Raw genomic sequence first — 17367 nt, 5'->3', positions numbered from 1 at the left:
ATCTGACTACCCTGCTGGTTCCTGATCCCGGCTTCGTCTGACTACCCTCCTGGCTCCTGACCTCTGGCTTCGCAAAGACCATGCTTCGGTTTTGCCATCCGTTTGGACTTTTGCTTTACAGCTTGATTTTCAATAAAGCCTTCTTATTTTCACTTATCTGTTGTTGTACGTCTAGTTCATGGTTCCGTGACAGGGATGAAACCCATAGTTCAAGTAGAACGGACTTTGCTTCGTGGTACTGTGGGTTGCGTTGTTGTAAGCAAATTCTGCTAGAGGAAGGAGATCCACCCAATCATCCTGCAAGTATGATGTGTAGCAACGTAGATATTGCTCAATGCACTGTTTGACTCTTTCAGTCTGTCCGTTGGTCTGAGGATGGTAGGGAGAAGTGAGCTTTCGCTCAATGCGTAAAATTTGACAAAGTGCTTGCCAAAATTTAGAGATGAATTGTGAACCACGGTCGGACAAAAGAGTTTTTGGAATTCCATGCAACTTAAACACATGTTTCATCAGTAGTTCTGCTGTTTGTTTAGATGAAGGTAGTCTACGGATAGCAATGAAATGTGCCATCTTTGTCAAGTGGTCCACTGACACTAGGATGGTATTAAATCCTTTAGAGGGTGGTAGTTCTACTATGAAATCTAAGGATACAACTTCCCATGGAACCTGGGGTATTGGTAGACTACAAAGTAGTCCAGATGGTTTTGTAGTGTCAATTTTGGACCTTGCACAGATGTCACATGAAGAAACAAATTTTTGTACAGACGTCTTCATATCAGGCCACCAAAACTGCCTGGTGAGCAAATTAAAGGTTTTCGTTATACCCATAAGTCCTGCCATGGGCACATCATGCGATAACTCCAAAATCTTGGTGCGCATAGTAGGGAGTATGTAGAGTTTGTCATTGTAATAGAGGAAGCCTTCTGCATCAGTACTTAGTTGTGGTGGAGGTGAATCCATTCTTATACTGTGCAAAATCTCTTCCTTCAAGGAACGGACAACACCAATAATGCGTTCATAGGGTATTATGGGAATGGAAGGGATTTCGGCGCAGTTATCTTCGGTTAATCGTGATATCGCATCCGCTTTTTTATTTTTGTCTGCAGGCGTGTAGGTCACTAGGAAATTAAATCTTAAAAAGAATAATGACCATCGTACCTGCCGGTGGGAGAGAGTCTTGTTAGTCTGGAGGTATTGAAGGTTTTTATGATCTGTATATATGAGTATTGGTAACTGGGTACCTTCGAGCAGATGTCGCCAATTCTCCAGTGCCAGTTTTATGGCAAGCAACTCCTTTTCACCCACTGGGTAATTCACCTCTGGGCTGCTTAGTGATTTTGAAAAGAAAGCAACTGGGTGAAGTGATGAAGTGTTTGTTGGTCGTTGGGAGAGAACTGCTCCTACTGCCATATTTGACGCATCTACCTCTAGAATATATTGGAGGGATGGGTCTGGATGGCGTAGTATGGGAGCAGAAGTAAAGCTTGATTTTAACAAGCAGAAAGCTTGATTTGCTTCTTCTGACCATTTGAATGTTTTTTTTATACTTGTCAGTTGTGTGAGAGGTCTAACAATAGAGGAAAAGTTCTTGATGAACTTCCTATAGAAGTTCGAGAATCCAAGGAATCGCTGTAGGGCCTTACGAGTTGTTGGTATAGGCCAGTCTTGAATACAGGATATCTTACTCATATCCATCTTAATTCCAGTTTTGGATATGAAGTATCCTAGAAATAATATTTCTTCTTTATGAAATAGACATTTTTTTAATTTCACATATAGTCTGTGTGAGAGCAGTCTGGACAACACAAGTCTTACATGTTTTATGTGTTCAGGCATAGATCGAGAATAAATAAGTATATCGTCTAGGTATACTACAACACAGACATCAAGTAAGTCTCTAAAGATGTTGTTTATGAATCTTTGGAAAGCTGCGGGAGCATTACATAGCCCGAATGGCATCACAAGGTATTCGAATAATCCGTATCTGGTTCTGAATGCTGTTTTACACTCATCCCCGTCACGGATTCGGATTAGGTTGTATGCCCCTTTCAGGTCTAATTTGGTGAAATAAGTAGCCCCACGCACCTGTTCAATAAGTTCAGGGATGAGCGGCAAAGGATAGCGATCCTTTATCGTAATCGTGTTTAATTGCCTATAATCGATAATAGGCCTGAGACTGGAATCCTTATTGCGGACAAAGAAAAGTCCTGCAGCAGTGGAAGAAGTAGAGGGTCTAATGAACCCTTTTGTCAAATTCTCATCCAAGTATTCCTTGAGATGAGAAAGTTCATCCTGTGAAAGGGGATAAACATGACCGAAAGGCAATTTGCTGTTAGGGAGTAGATCGATAGTGCAATCGTAATCCCTATGGGGAGGCGACACTTGAGCATTTTTCTCAAGGAACACTTCGGACAGATCCTGGTAGCATAGTGGTGCAATTTCATCAGACACCACAGACAGAATCTTCCTATAAGATGGGAGGTTACATGTATTCTCACAATAGTGAGAAGAGAAAACCAAAGTCCGTTTTTTCCAATCTATGATTGGTTGGTGTGTGTGTAACCAGGGAAGTCCCAAAATAATAGGAAAATGGGGTGAGGATAGTATGTCAAAGGTGATGGTCTCCACATGTGATTCGTTGGTAGTGGCAAGGAGTGCCTGAGTCTGGTTGGTGATTGGACCAGAAGACAGTGGAATACCATTAATGAAACTAACAGAAACAGGCTTAGATTTTGAAATAATAGGTATTTTGTTTAAGGTAACAAAGCGTGTATCAATATAGTTTCCACAAGATCCAGTGTCGACCATAGCCTTGGTGGTGATCCTAGTTTGGTCCCACTGTAATATTAAATGAACAAAAAGATAGGGGTCAGAGAAGGAAGTCGTTAATCCTCCCAGCAAGACATGTGAACACTCACCCTCTTTTTTGCGGACAAGGGGACAGGTGTTTATCAAATGATCCGAGGATGCGCAGTACATGCAGAGATTTCTGGATGTTCTTCTAGCTCGTTCAGTAGTCGTTAAAGGTGGGCGTATGGTTCCTACATCCATGGGAGTAGGGTCAACGGCCGAAATCTGAGAAGGACTAGACAATGGCATTCCCATCTTTTCAGCCCTTCTTTCTCGCAGTCGTCTGTCGATGTTGATACTAAGTTGTATAAAGGCCTCCAAGGTGCCAGGTAAATCCGCTCGGGCGAGCTCGTCTTTAACAGCTTCCGATAACCCGAGTCTGAATTGAGTTCGCAAAGATGTGTCATTCCACCCTGAATCAAGGGTCCATCTTTTGAACTCAGATACAAAGTCTTCTACAGGTCTCCTTCCTTGTTTTAAGGCCCTCAACTGAATATCAGCAGTACTCTGCCTATTGGGGTCATCGTATAAACTAGCGAGTTCCGCTAGGAATAAGGAATAGGTGTTGAGAATCTGATCATTACTCTCAAAGAGAGAGTCTGTCCAGGCCCGTGGATCACCCGTCAGGTATGAAATAACGGTACAGACTTTTATTTGATCAGTGGGGTATGTACGAGGTTTAAACAAAAAAAGCAATTGACATGCGTTTTTGAATTCACGAAATTTTTTCCGATCACCTGTAAACACTAGAGGAGGGGTTATTTTAGGTTCAGGAGGCTGAATAGCAGTAAGCCGTGAGAGCTGGGTTACCTGCTGTGTCAGAGTCTGATTCTTTTCTTGTACGTCAGTCAGAGCAAGTATTAACGCTTTTACTTGTTGTGTTAATTGTGTCACTTGATGTCCGGGCCCGGATGGTTTGACGGTGGGGTACTACAGGACCTTCGGGGATATCCTGTCCTCCCCAATGCTTGCGGCTTTCAACTCCTTCTCTGATTCCCCGACTTTGCACCCAGATTATTTGGAAGCCCACATTACCATCATTCCTAAACCCGGTAAGGACCCTTCCCTGGTCTCCAACTACAGGCCAATTTCCCTCCTTAATGTTGACATCAAACTGTATGCTAAGGTCCTGGCGAACCGTCTGCTACCCCACATTCCTGATGTCATCTCGCTTGACCAGGTGGGTTTTGTCCCCGGCCGCGAGGCCCGGGATAACACCCTCAAGGCACTCAACATCCACCACTGGCTGACTTCCTCCGGCACGCCTGGGTTCTTCCTCTCGCTCGACGCGGAGAAGGCGTTCGACAGGGTTGCCTGGGACTACATGACCGCAGCATTGGAGTCTCTGGGCATCACTGGTCGCATGTTGAATTTTATACGAGCCCTTTACTCGTCGCCCTCGGCTAGGGTACGGGTCAACGGGGGCCTGTCGGACACCTTCTCCGTGTCGAATGGGACCCGACAGGGTTGCCCCCTTTCCCCCTTGGTATACATCATTACCCTTGAACCCCTCCTCCGCCGCATTAACTCTAATCCCGATATAAATGGAGTAACCATAGCCCATCATACATATAAGCTGGTGGCCTTTGCCGATGACGTGTTGTTGTTCTTGACGAACCCTGCAATCTCTTTACCTAACCTTCTTCGGGATCTTGACGCCTTTCGTCTTTTATCCAATCTTAAAATTAATTATGCAAAATCAGAGGCCCTAAACATATCCCTCCCGCCTTGCAGGGTGCAATTCTGCAAGGACAACTTCCCTTTTCGCTGGGAACCCTCTGCGATCACATATCTAGGCATCCAAATCCCTGCAATTCTTGCCGACCTTTACTCACGCAACTACCTGCCACTGTTGCAGTCTATAAAAGCAGACCTCTCTAAATGGGAATCTGGCTCCTTCTCCTGGTTCGGCAGGATTGCGTTGATCAAAATGAATATCCTTCCCAGACTTCTTTACACTTTGCAAGCCGTTCCCTTAAAGCTCCCTCCAGCGTTTTTCCGTTCATATCGCTCCGCATGCACATCTTTCATCTGGCGTTCGAAGCGCCCCAGGCTGTCTTGGGACGTCTTGACTGCTCCGAAGGAGGTGGGTGGCCTGGGCTTGCCGCACCTTCAGAGATACTACTGGTCCTGCCACCTGGCGAGGGTGGTGGACTGGCACAAACATCGTCATGTCAAGGCCTGGGTCGCGTTGGAGGACTCCTTCTCCCCCATCCCCGTACAACACCTGCCCTGGATCTCAATGCGTTCCTTTCCGACGTCGTGCTACAAGCACCCGACCATCAACCCCACGATCGTGATCTTTCGCAAGTTGTGCAAGACCTTGCACCTGGCATCCTCGCCTGGCCCTATGGTACCCCTTATTCAAAATCCGGACTTCCCTCCGGGCCTCTCCTACGTCCCCCCACGGGGATCTGCTCCATGCAGGGCAGAACACTGCTTTCAAGCGGGCACACTGCTCTCTCTCCATGATTGGGCGCAGAAATACCCGGACTTTCAGCTTCGCTTCTTCAATCACTTGCAGCTCCGAGACTTTCTCCTACGCACCCCTGATGTCTCCTGTTGGTCTAGGGACCTCACCCCTTTTGAGACCCTCTGCAGATCTTCGGACCCGCAACGGCATCTTATTTCCCTACTATACTCCCTCCTCTCTGTGCAACTACCACCTCGCCTCGTCCGTTTACGGGCTCAGTGGGAGGAGATCGTGGCCAAACCCTTGTCGGATGATGATTGGGAGCGAATCTTCTTCCACATTCACAAGGGTTCCAGGAACGTCCTTACACAGGAGACTGGCTTTAAAATCTTTGCACACTGGTACAGGACACCTGAACTTTTACATAAAATGTCGGCGGACCTCCCCTCCCTTTGCTGGCGTTGCCATCTCCATACAGGATCTCTCCTACATATCTGGTGGGATTGCCCGCGGATCCAACCCTTCTGGAGGACGATACGCGCCCTCATTACCCGTATCACTACCTATACACCGGATTTCAGCCTGGCACAATTTCTCCTCCATCATTCTTCCCTCCCCCAGCGGACATACAGGAGGTCTCTGGTCTTTCATTTGATCTCCGCCGCCAACATGTGCGTTCCATGCCTATGGCTGTCTCCCTCCCCACCCACTGTAGCTGATTGGCTGCAGAGAGTTGGAAGGATCGCCCGTATGGAAGACCTCACTTTTCAGGCTCTTGACACTCCCTCCAAATTTTATGACATTTGGGCCCCGTGGATCGATTTTGCTGCTTCGGATGAACACCGTCGCCTGATGACTACTTAGTCTGACTTAAGCCTGCCACGCACCACCTGCCCCTTGGACGTCTTCCGGGGGAGTGCGCCCGCACTCCTCTTCTCCTCCCTTCCCCATTTCTGATCTCCCTTCTACTCTCCCTACCTAGCATGCTTTCTCTATCCCTCTATCCCATCTTTTTATGCTCTCCCTCTCTTTCCACACTGTCTCCTGACGCTCTCAACGTCCTCCTCCCACACCTGCATTCCCCGAGACTCCCTTCTCCCCTACCTCCTGTTGCCTACCGTACCCTTACACAGCGATGGGCGGTCCGTATGTATGTATGGATGGTGCACTCCCGGCCCTGGACACAGCTTGCTCCCCTTGGGGGTGTCCGCTTCGGGGGTGCCCCATCCAGGGCATTCACTTTTCTGCCTCCTGGCCGTCCCCATCCTCACCTCCCCAATTTGGGGGGTCAGAATTCTCCCCTTTCCTCATTACTCCTCTACCCCGTAATTCCCAATACCCCTTGTGATTACTCTGAACTCCATAGCACATTGGTTGCGGCCCATGCGGCTGGGATATGTTCCTAAGCCGCAGCGGCCCTCTGCACTTGAAACTCTATACTGAGTTCTTGGCCACGTATGTAACAAGGCCGGGTCACTTTTGTTTTGTTTATGCCTCAGTATCTCCCGCAGATGGCATCTCCCTGCTCCTGGATACAGTCTATGGTTATTTTGGATGTTTACTGTTATTTGTACTTGTGTCTGCTGATTGTACTATATTGCCATCACTTGTACATGTACATTTTTATTCTTCTCAATAAAACGTTTATAAAAAAAAAAAATTGTGTCACTTGAGTGGGTAATTCTGCTGAATCCATTTTTATGGTTCGTTCAATCTGTAACGCTCCTGCGTTTTTATTGTAGGCTGGATTTGCAGCTGCAAAATCTCCACTCAGTAGTCATGTAGAGATGTGTTGAATACCAGATCCAACTCTCCAGGACTCATCACCGTGGGCCTGTCAGCTTCAACATACAGATATATACACACTCAATGAGATGTTCCTGGAGTGATAGGATGTATATGATAGTATGAAGGTGATGTGCTGAAGGGACAGGTGTGAACAGTGACAAGGATGGTAATCACTTGATAGGTTTTGTATAGGAGAGTTCAAAATGGTATTTAGGAATGCAGATAGGTTAGTATCGAGTATGCTAACAGGTGGTGAGGACAGCAGATGACAAATACAGGATAGACTAACCCAGTGCAAGGATAGATAGTAGTAGACAGGAGAGCTAGCAATCTATGCAGCAGTGCAGATGATAGATGGTAGTAGGCTGAAGAGCTAGCAATCTATGTAACAGTGCAGATGATAGGATAGTATAGATAGGTAGTAACAGTCCTTAATGTGCATAGGTAGATAGTGCAATAAGGTTATGGAGGGTTCCCCTGCGGGGTACTTATCACTTGTAATGTTAGTAGTTTAGAGAGGTCCAGTAGATAAGGAATGATCCGGTAGCGAGATACAGGGATCAGTAGTGAGGTTCCAGTCTGCTCCAGGTAGAGGGAATAGCTGGAGGTTCCGATCGAGAGACAGGCTTGAAAGCATGTGGATAGCAAGGCAGGTTGAACGAACAATGTGAGTGAGACCGCCGGCGGTTGAAATAGCCGCTCTGTGGCGCTCAGCAGTGACATCATTGTTCTTAAAGGTATATGCGTACCACCTGAAGAGAAAGGTGGGACGCATTACAGAGGAAAGTGGTGATTAAGGGTACCGGAGGTACCGGAATCTTACACATACATACATATATATATATATATATATATATAGATGCCCAAAAAATAATTATATATATATATATATATATATATATATATATATATGTTTTATTTATTGATTTGCCGATGACCCCTTAGGGGGGTGCGTTTACACAGGGAGATAGCCGAGAAGTGGTTGCAAACAACAGTTTTGTTTATTCTTGCAATTTACTTCACACAAGTGTAGAGCTGCACAATTAATCGTTAAAAAATCGCGATCTCGATTCACCCCCCTGACGATCTTAAACTGCATGTCCTCGATTCTTACTGAGCCGTTTTCTGCTCACTCACAGCTGTAAAAAAAAAAAAAAAAAGTCTTCGGCAAATGTTTATCAACATTGTTAAAGCTGCTAGATAAGTATAAACAAAATGCTTTACAATGTATCTTTTCGTTCTTTAGATCAAAGGAATGAACTTCCGGCTGTAAGGCTGGGTTCACATGTGGGCGTTGGCGTTTTTCAGGCGTTTGTTTATCGTTTTTCCAGCCTTGTTTTGGCGTTTTCAGGCGTTTTTTCAGGCGTTTTTGCAAGCGTTTACAAGCGTTTTACAGGCGTTTTTATAGGCGTTTTTGTGTAGTGACTTGGCCAATGAAAAGCATTGTGTTTTTTTTTACAAAATTTGCAAAGGAACCTCCCAGGGACCTCCTCCCCTGCATTGGACCTCCCAGGGACCTCCTCTTCTTCATTTTGTTGTGTTCTTTTTTGTCTGTGTGAGTTCTCTGCTGCTTAAAATGGACGACAATGAAAGAGGATTTCTGTTTTGTGCATCACTTGCACTTCTGATGCTGGAGGAAGAGAAGGAAGAGAGTAATCGACAATACTGGGTCCATCCTGTGATTGCTAATCGGCGACAGCGTGGCCAGTTCTGGGCAATGTATGATGACCTTCGTGTGCACGAGGACAAATTTATTCAATACACACGGATGTCAGTAAAAAGGTGGGTTCATCTCCTAATATCCTCAATAAGCTTGTACTATGTATGATATATTATTTGCCCACTAACAATCAATATTATATTGTACAGTTTTGATGAGTTGCTGGAGTTACTCTCTGCACATCTTCAGCGACAAGACACTGATTTTCGTGACTGTATTCCACCTGTGGAAAGGCTGATCATTACACTGCGGTAAGCAACAACCCACTTCCCCATCCCCCCATCTCTCAAACCCCATCTCCCTCACCCTACTCCACTTACAATCAGTGCCACATATTAGTGCCACGAATAAGTGTCCACCAGTGCCACGTATCAGTGCCATGAATATGTGTCCACCAGTGCCACGTATCAGTGCCACGAATAAGTGTCCACCAGTGCCACGTATCATTGCCACGTATTAGTGCCACAAATAAGTGTCCACCAGTGCCACGTATCAGTGCCACGAATAAGTGTCCACCAGTGCCACGTATCAGTGCCACGTTTTAGTGCCACGAATAAGTGTCCACCAGTGCCACGTATCAGTGCCACTTATTAGTGCCATGAATAAGTGTCCACCAGTGACACGTATCAGTGCCACGAATAAGTGTCCACCAGTGCCACGTATTAGTGCCACGAATAAGTGTCCACCAGTGCCACGTATCAGTGCCACGTATTAGTGCCACGAATAAGTGTCCACCAGTGCCACGTATCATTGCCACGTATTAGTGCCACGTATTAGTGCCACGAATAAGTGTCCACCAGTGCCACGTATCATTGCCACGAATAAGTGTCCACCAGTGCCACGTATCATTGCCACGTATTAGTGCCACGTATTAGTGCCACGAATAAGTGTCCACCAGTGCCACGTATCATCACCACGTATTAGTGCCACGAATAAGTGTCCACCAGTGCCACGTATCAGTGCCATGAATAAGTGTCCACCAGTGCCACGTATCAGTGCCACGTATCATTGCCACGTATTAGTGCCACAAATAAGTGTCCACCAGTGCCACGTATCAGTGCCACGAATAAGTGTCCACCAGTGCCACGTATCAGTGCCACGTTTTAGTGCCACGAATAAGTGTCCACCAGTGCCACGTATCAGTGCCACTTATTAGTGCCATGAATAAGTGTCCACCAGTGACACGTATCAGTGCCACGAATAAGTGTCCACCAGTGCCACGTATTAGTGCCACGAATAAGTGTCCACCAGTGCCACGTATCAGTGCCACGTATTAGTGCCACGAATAAGTGTCCACCAGTGCCACGTATCATTGCCACGTATTAGTGCCACGTATTAGTGCCACGAATAAGTGTCCACCAGTGCCACGTATCATTGCCACGAATAAGTGTCCACCAGTGCCACGTATCATTGCCACGTATTAGTGCCACGTATTAGTGCCACGAATAAGTGTCCACCAGTGCCACGTATCATCACCACGTATTAGTGCCACGAATAAGTGTCCACCAGTGCCACGTATCAGTGCCATGAATAAGTGTCCACCAGTGCCACGTATCAGTGCCACGTATCAGTGCCACAAATAAGTGTCCACCAGTGCCACGTATCAGTGCCACGAATAAGTGTCCACCAGTGACACGTATCAGTGCCACGAATAAGTGTCCACCAGTGCCACGTATCAGTGCCACGTTTTAGTGCCACGAATAAGTGTCCACCAGTGCCACGTATTAGTGCCACGAATAAGTGTCCACCAGTGACACGTATCAGTGCCACGAATAAGGGTCCACCAGTGCCACGTATCAGTGCCACGTATTAGTGCCACGAATAAGTGTCCACCAGTGCCACGTATCATTGCCACGTATTAGTGCCACGAATAAGTGTCCACCAGTGCCACGTATCATTGCCACATATTAGTGCCACGAATAAGTGTCCACCAGTGCCACGTATCATTGCCACGTATTAGTGCCACGAATAAGTGTCCACCAGTGCCACGTATCAGTGCCACGTATTAGTGCCACGAATAAGTGTCCACCAGTGCCACGTTTTAGTGCCACGAATAAGTGTCCACCAGTGCCACGTATCAGTGCCACGTATTAGTGCCACAAATAAGTGTCCACCAGTGACACGTATCAGTGCCACGAATAAGTGTCCACCAGTGCCACGTATCAGTGCCACGTATTAGTGCCACGAATAAGTGTCCACCAGTGACCAGTGCCACGTATCAGTGCCACGAATAAGTGTCCACCAGTGCCACGTATCAGTGCCACGTATTAGTGCCACGAATAAGTTTCCACCAGTGCCACGTATCAGTGCCACGAATAAGTGTCCACCAGTGCCACGTATCAGTGCCACGTATTAATGCCACGAATAAGTGTCCACCAGTGCCACGTACAAACACCTCCCTTTCCACCCACCATGTGCACCCACAAGAGTGTCACTGGTTGGAATCCCAACCACGACACTACCTGCCTGGAGTTTGTATGTTCTCCTTGTGCCTGCGTGGGTTTACTCCCACACTCCAAAGACCTCCAACCTCCTCCCCCTTGTCCTCTACCCCAGGTATTGCTGATCCTGTGGCCCTGCAGCTTTTGCAGAACTAAAAGTCCCATTAACCATTGCAAGCTGCTGACAGTTACAAGCATGAGACTCCCAAAGGCGCAGATATGATGTGATTTTTAGTCCCACAACAGATGGAGGGCCACAAGTTGAGCATCCATGCTCTACCACCTATGAATAAGCCATGCTATACCCCGTATGAATAAAATAGAGACACAAACACAACATTTGTACTTGTGGTACATTTTTTTTTAATTTTTTTAATATGCTTAATTGCATAGAACTCTATGCTAAGTAATAAAAACTGTTGAACACAGGAGAGTGTCCTGAGTAAACATGAATGTTGCAACCAATTCCTTAGAAAACTGTATAAAAAAAAAATTCACAAATTATGAAAAGTAAGAGAAGGGGAGCTTGGGCATACATTTTCAAACATTGCTCCCTGTGGATTATAGTATGGGGATGGAGCAGAAGAGGGGTTTGGGTAATTGGGAAAACCGGAGTAGGGAGGTGGTCGTGTTGGCGGTGGTGCGAATGTGGATGGTGCGTGGTGGTAAGTACGAGGTGGAGGACAGGTCATTTGGGAAGGTGCTGAGGTCATTTGGGAAGGTGCTGAGGTCATTTGGGAAGGTGCTGAAGATGGGCAGGGTGGGTCATCTGAGGGGATGAAGGAGGAAATACAGTCAAGGATTGCCTTCCGCATTGCTATCTGCCTCGATTCTGGCACCTTGTCCACAAATGGTTCCAGACTTCTGAGAAACATGACTGTGGGTTTTTCCTCCCTTCTTTGCACAAATTGCGACATCATGCCCACTACTTGGTTGTATCTGTCATTCCTTCGTTTTGGGGCACTTGTGGTTGCTCGCCGTAGTGTAGCAGCAGGGGGGGGGAAGCATTTCAGGGCTGGCAGATGGTCTGTTATTAAGTGGAATTTGACTTGGTGTTGATAACTCTGCCAAAGGTCTTTCTTCTAATTGGGGTTCTGTATTGTCTGGAACTGGCATTTCAAAGGAGGGAGATGCTATGTCCGGTAATGCCATGTCCGGTACTGCCATGTCCGTTAATGGCCTTTCTGCTTGTTCTTGAATTTGTATGTCTTGACTCTCCTCCGCTGCATAAATGTCGTCCTCTTCTTCAGGAGCTGTGTTGCTCCAGGAACTTTGTGTACTGTGGAAAAAAAAAACATGCTCTAGAATGTCTGCATGCATACTTCATATGTAACTTTCAAAGTAACATGACCTACTTGTTCATTTGTAGTGAAGCCACAGAAAGTCCAGGTCTCTCGCATGTATATATTGCGGCGGTTCTTCAGCTGCCTGCCCACTCCGGAACTCCCTTAACTGGCGCTTGTAACGGGCGTAAGCGTCCTTTAAGCTTTTCCATTTTCGTTTAAGTAGAAAAACTGTTAAAAAAATAAAATAATTATGTATTTTTTTTTCTTTTTCCACAGGTACTTAGCAACTGGTCAATCCCTGGCAAGTTTACACTTTGCATTTATGATTGGGAAATCCACAGCTAGCTACATTATACGGGACACTTGTGCCAAAATCTGGGATGTCTTACATGATGTGGAGATGGCCCAACCTAAGGAGGACGAGTGGCTCTCAATTTCTAAAGTATTTTGGGAAAGATGCAATTTCCCAAACTGTGTAGGAGCTATAGATGGCAAGCATATACGAGTAATTAAACCAGTTGACAGTGGTACAAAATATTTTAATTATAAAAAATATTTCTCTTTTGTTCTATTGGCGGTCGTGGATGCCAATTATTGCTTCCGCTACATTGATATTGGCTCTTACGGGAGTAGTTCGGACTCCAGCATCTTTGCGCATTCTACTTTTGGCCAGATGCTACGTAACAATAACCTAGACCTACCTGATAACAATCCACTACCGGGAACCAATGGTCCACCTGTCCCCTATGTGTTTGTTGGGGATGAAGCATTTGCGCTTCATGAACACCTTCTAAGGCCATACTCAAGCCGAAACCTCAATGTGGAGAAAAGGGTGTTCAACTATAGGCTAACCAGAGCAAGGAGAGTGGTTGAGTGTGCTTTCGGCCTGCTATCAAACAAATGGCGATTTTTACACAGCGTCATAAATCTCAACATGGAAAACGCAATATGCGCAGCCAAGGCAGCGTGCATCTTACATAATTTTGTAAGGAAGCGGGATGGCGTGTGCTTCGAAGATGCTTTAATGCACACAATGCAGAGGGCACAATGGAGCGGGAGTCGTGGGAACACAACTGGTGCATATGTTCGAGATACCTTCAACAACTTCTTCATGAACACAGGACAGGTTCCATGGCAAATGGAAGCCATTGAAAATTGCTAATGACAATTGATAAGTGACAATCTCTGTATTGATGTGCATTAAATAAATGTAAAGGTATCATTTCAAATAAAGGTATTATTGCAATCTAACATTCTGTATTGGTGTGCATTCATGGTATCATACAAAGTGCTTATTTGTGGTGTCATGTGACCAGGGATTTTGTTTGTGCAATTAAACTACAAGGTAAAAAAAAAAGTATAGCCAGAGCGAGAGCATTATTAAAAAAAAAACAACCCTCTACTCCATTCACACTACTCTGACTTTTCGGGCGACTTCTCAAGTCGCCCCAAGTCAGGTGGCACTGATACGTGGCACTGGTGGACACTGATTTGTGGCACTGATATGTGGCACTGGTGGACACTGATTTGTGGCACTGATACGTGGCACTGGTGGACACTGATTTGTGGCACTGATACGTGGCACTGGTGGACACTTATTTGTGGCACTCATATGTGGCACTGATATGTGGCACTGGTGGACACTGATTTGTGGCATTGATACGTGGCACTGGTGGACACTGATTTGTGGCACTGATACGTGGCACTGATATGTGGCATTGGTGGACACTGATTTGTGGCACTTATATGTGGCATTGGTGGACACTGACTTGTGGCACTGATTTGTGGCACTGGTGGACACTGATTTGCGGCACTGATTTGTGGCACTGATACGTGGCACTGGTGGACACTTATTCGTGGCACTGATACGTGGCACTGATACATTGCACTGGTGGACACTGATTTGTGGCACTGATGTGGCATTGGTGGACACTGATTTGTGGCACTGATACGTGGCACTGGTGGACACTGATTTGCGGCACTGATTTGTGGCATTGTTGGACACTGATTTGTGGCACTGATATGTGGCATTGGTGGAAACTGATTTGTGGCACTGATTTGTGGCACTGATACGTGGCACTGGTGGACACTTATTTGTGGCACTCATATGTGGCACTGATATGTGGCACTGGTGGACACTGATTTGTGGCACTGATACGTGGCACTGGTGGACAATTATTTGTGGCACTCATATGTGGCACTGATATGTGGCACTGGTGGACACTGATTTGTGGCACTGATACGTGGCACTGGTGGACACTTATTTGTGGCACTGATATTTGGCACTGATATGTGGCACTGGTGGACACTGATTTGTGGCACTGATGGACACTGATTTGCGGCACTGATTTGTGGTGCGGCACTGATTTGTGGCGCTGATACGTGGCACTGATACATTGCACTGGTGGACACTGATTTGTGGCACTGATATGTGGCATTGGTGGACACTGATTTGTGGCAGTGATACGTGGCACTGGTGGACACTTATTTGTGGCACTCATATGTGGCACTGATATATGGCACTGGTGGACACTGATTTGTGGCACTGATACGTGGCACTGGTGGACACTGATTTGTGGCACTGATACGTGGCACTGATACATGGCACTGATGCATTGCACTGATGGACACTGATTTGTGGCACTGATATGTGGCACTGGTGGACACTGATTTGTGGCACTGATACGTGGCACTGGTGGACACTGATTTGTGGCACTGATTTGTGGCACTGGTGGACACTTATTTGTGGCACTCATATGTGGCACTGATATGTGGCACTGGTGGACACTGATTTGTGGCACTGATACGTGGCACTGGTGGACACTGATTTGTGGCACTGATACGTGGCACTGATATGTGGCATTGGTGGACACTGATTTGTGGCACTTATATGTGGCATTGGTGGACACTGATTTGTGGCACTGATGGACACTGATTTGCGGCACTGATTTGTGGTGCGGCACTGATTTGTGGCACTGATACGTGGCAATGATACGTGGCACTGGTGGACACTTATTCGTGGCACTAATACGTGGCAATGATACGTGGCACTGGTGGACACTTATTCGTGGCACTTATACGTGGCACTGATACGTGGCACTGGTGGACACTTATTCGTGGCACTGATACGTGGCACTGATACATTGCACTGGTGGACACTGATTTGTGGCACTGATATGTGGCATTGGTGGACACTGATTTGTGGCACTGATACGTGGCACTGGTGGACACTGATTTGCGGCACTGATTTGTGGCATTGTTGGACACTGATTTGTGGCACTGATATGTGGCATTGGTGGACACTGATTTGTGGCACTGATTTGTGGCACTGATACGTGGCACTGGTGGACACTTATTTGTGGCACTCATATGTGGCACTGATATGTGGCACTGGTGGACACTGATTTGTGGCACTGATACGTGGCACTGGTGGACAATTATTTGTGGCACTGATATGTGGCACTGATATGTGGCACTGGTGGACACTGATTTGAGGCACTGATACATTGCCCTGGTGGACACTGATTTGTGGCACTGATATGTGGCACTGGTGGACACTGATTTGTGGCACTGATACGTGGCACTGGTGGACACTGATTTGTGGCACTGATACGTGGCACTGGTGGACACTTATTTGTGGCACTCATATGTGGCACTGATATGTGGCACTGGTGGACACTGATTTGTGGCACTGATACGTGGCACTGGTGGACACTGATTTGTGGCACTGATACGTGGCACTGATATGTGGCATTGGTGGACACTGATTTGTGGCACTTATATGTGGCATTGGTGGACACTGACTTGTGGCACTGATTTGTGGCACTGGTGGACACTGATTTGCGGCACTGATTTGTGGCACTGATACGTGGCACTGGTGGACACTGATTTGCGGCACTGATTTGTGGCATTGTTGGACACTGATTTGTGGCACTGATATGTGGCATTGGTGGACACTGATTTGTGGCACTGATTTGTGGCACTGGTGGACACTTATTTGTGGCACTGATATGTGGCACTGGTGGACACTGATATGCAATGCAACACATATCTCCCCCCACATACATGCTGTTGTAAAGATGCAGACATGAAATCAGACACAAGGCAAGACATGCAGAACACATTGAACACTTTACCTTTCTCATGCTGCTGCTTCTTGCTCAATGTCGACCACCCTGAAATAACTTTGGTAGCTATTTCCTCCCATGCCCTCTGCCTCTTATTCCTGTTCTTATAATGGATATTTTTAGTGTCATAAAGACAAGGAAAAGTCCGGATAAGAGCAATAAAAGCTTCTGCTTCTAATAAGAAATTGGTTTCTTCCATGTTTCCTGGAAAATGTGCTCACAGAGGCGTGCCAAGGGGGTGGAGAGCTGGGTGGAGAGCTGGGTGGAGATTTGTGCTGTTTGAGCTGATCAGGAGCAACAAAACGCTTGTAAAACACTTGTAAAACGCCTGTGAAACGCCAAATAACACTTTACATTGATGTCTATGGGACAAAACGCCTGTGATCTGCCCAAAAAGAAGCTCAAGTACTTTTTTGAGCGTTTGGCGTTTTCCTTAGGGCGTCAAAACGCTCAGATGTGAACAGGGGTCATTGCAATGAATGGGATTTGTCTTGTTGGGCGTTTTGAGAGCTGATTAGTGAGCAGAAAAACGCTCCAAAAACGCGCAAAAACGCCCACATGTGAACGGAGCCTAAGGGAGAGCAGTTTAAACTCTTAAAGTATTTTTTGCTAGAAAATTACTTAGAACCCCCAAACATTATATATATTTTTTTAGCAGAGAATAAAATAGCGATCATTGCAATCTTTTATGTCACACGGTATTTGTGCAGAAGTCTTTACAACGCAGTTTTTTGGGGAAAAA

The 17367-nt window shown here is 46.3% G+C and overlaps 1 protein-coding gene across 1 annotated transcript in view; it reads left to right on the top strand.

Annotated features, from left to right (window-relative positions):
• Nucleotides 1-13660, top strand: part of LOC309546667 (uncharacterized protein) — a gene marked incomplete at both ends in the record, with an annotated part of 52892 nt that extends 39232 nt beyond the window's left edge. Inside the window, 3 exons of the mRNA XM_082246386.1 lie at nucleotides 8688-8833; nucleotides 8921-9022; nucleotides 12775-13660. Coding sequence (XP_082102512.1) covers nucleotides 8688-8833; nucleotides 8921-9022; nucleotides 12775-13660 — 1134 coding nt within the window. The remainder of the gene's footprint in view (nucleotides 1-8687; nucleotides 8834-8920; nucleotides 9023-12774) is intronic.
• Between the last annotated feature and the right edge of the window lie 3707 nt (nucleotides 13661-17367).

This window comes from Pelophylax lessonae, assembly GCF_965119305.1.
Source record: "Pelophylax lessonae genome assembly, chromosome: 2".
Taxonomy (NCBI): Eukaryota; Metazoa; Chordata; class Amphibia; order Anura; family Ranidae; genus Pelophylax; species Pelophylax lessonae.
This window is presented reverse-complemented; position numbering and strand designations above follow the sequence as displayed.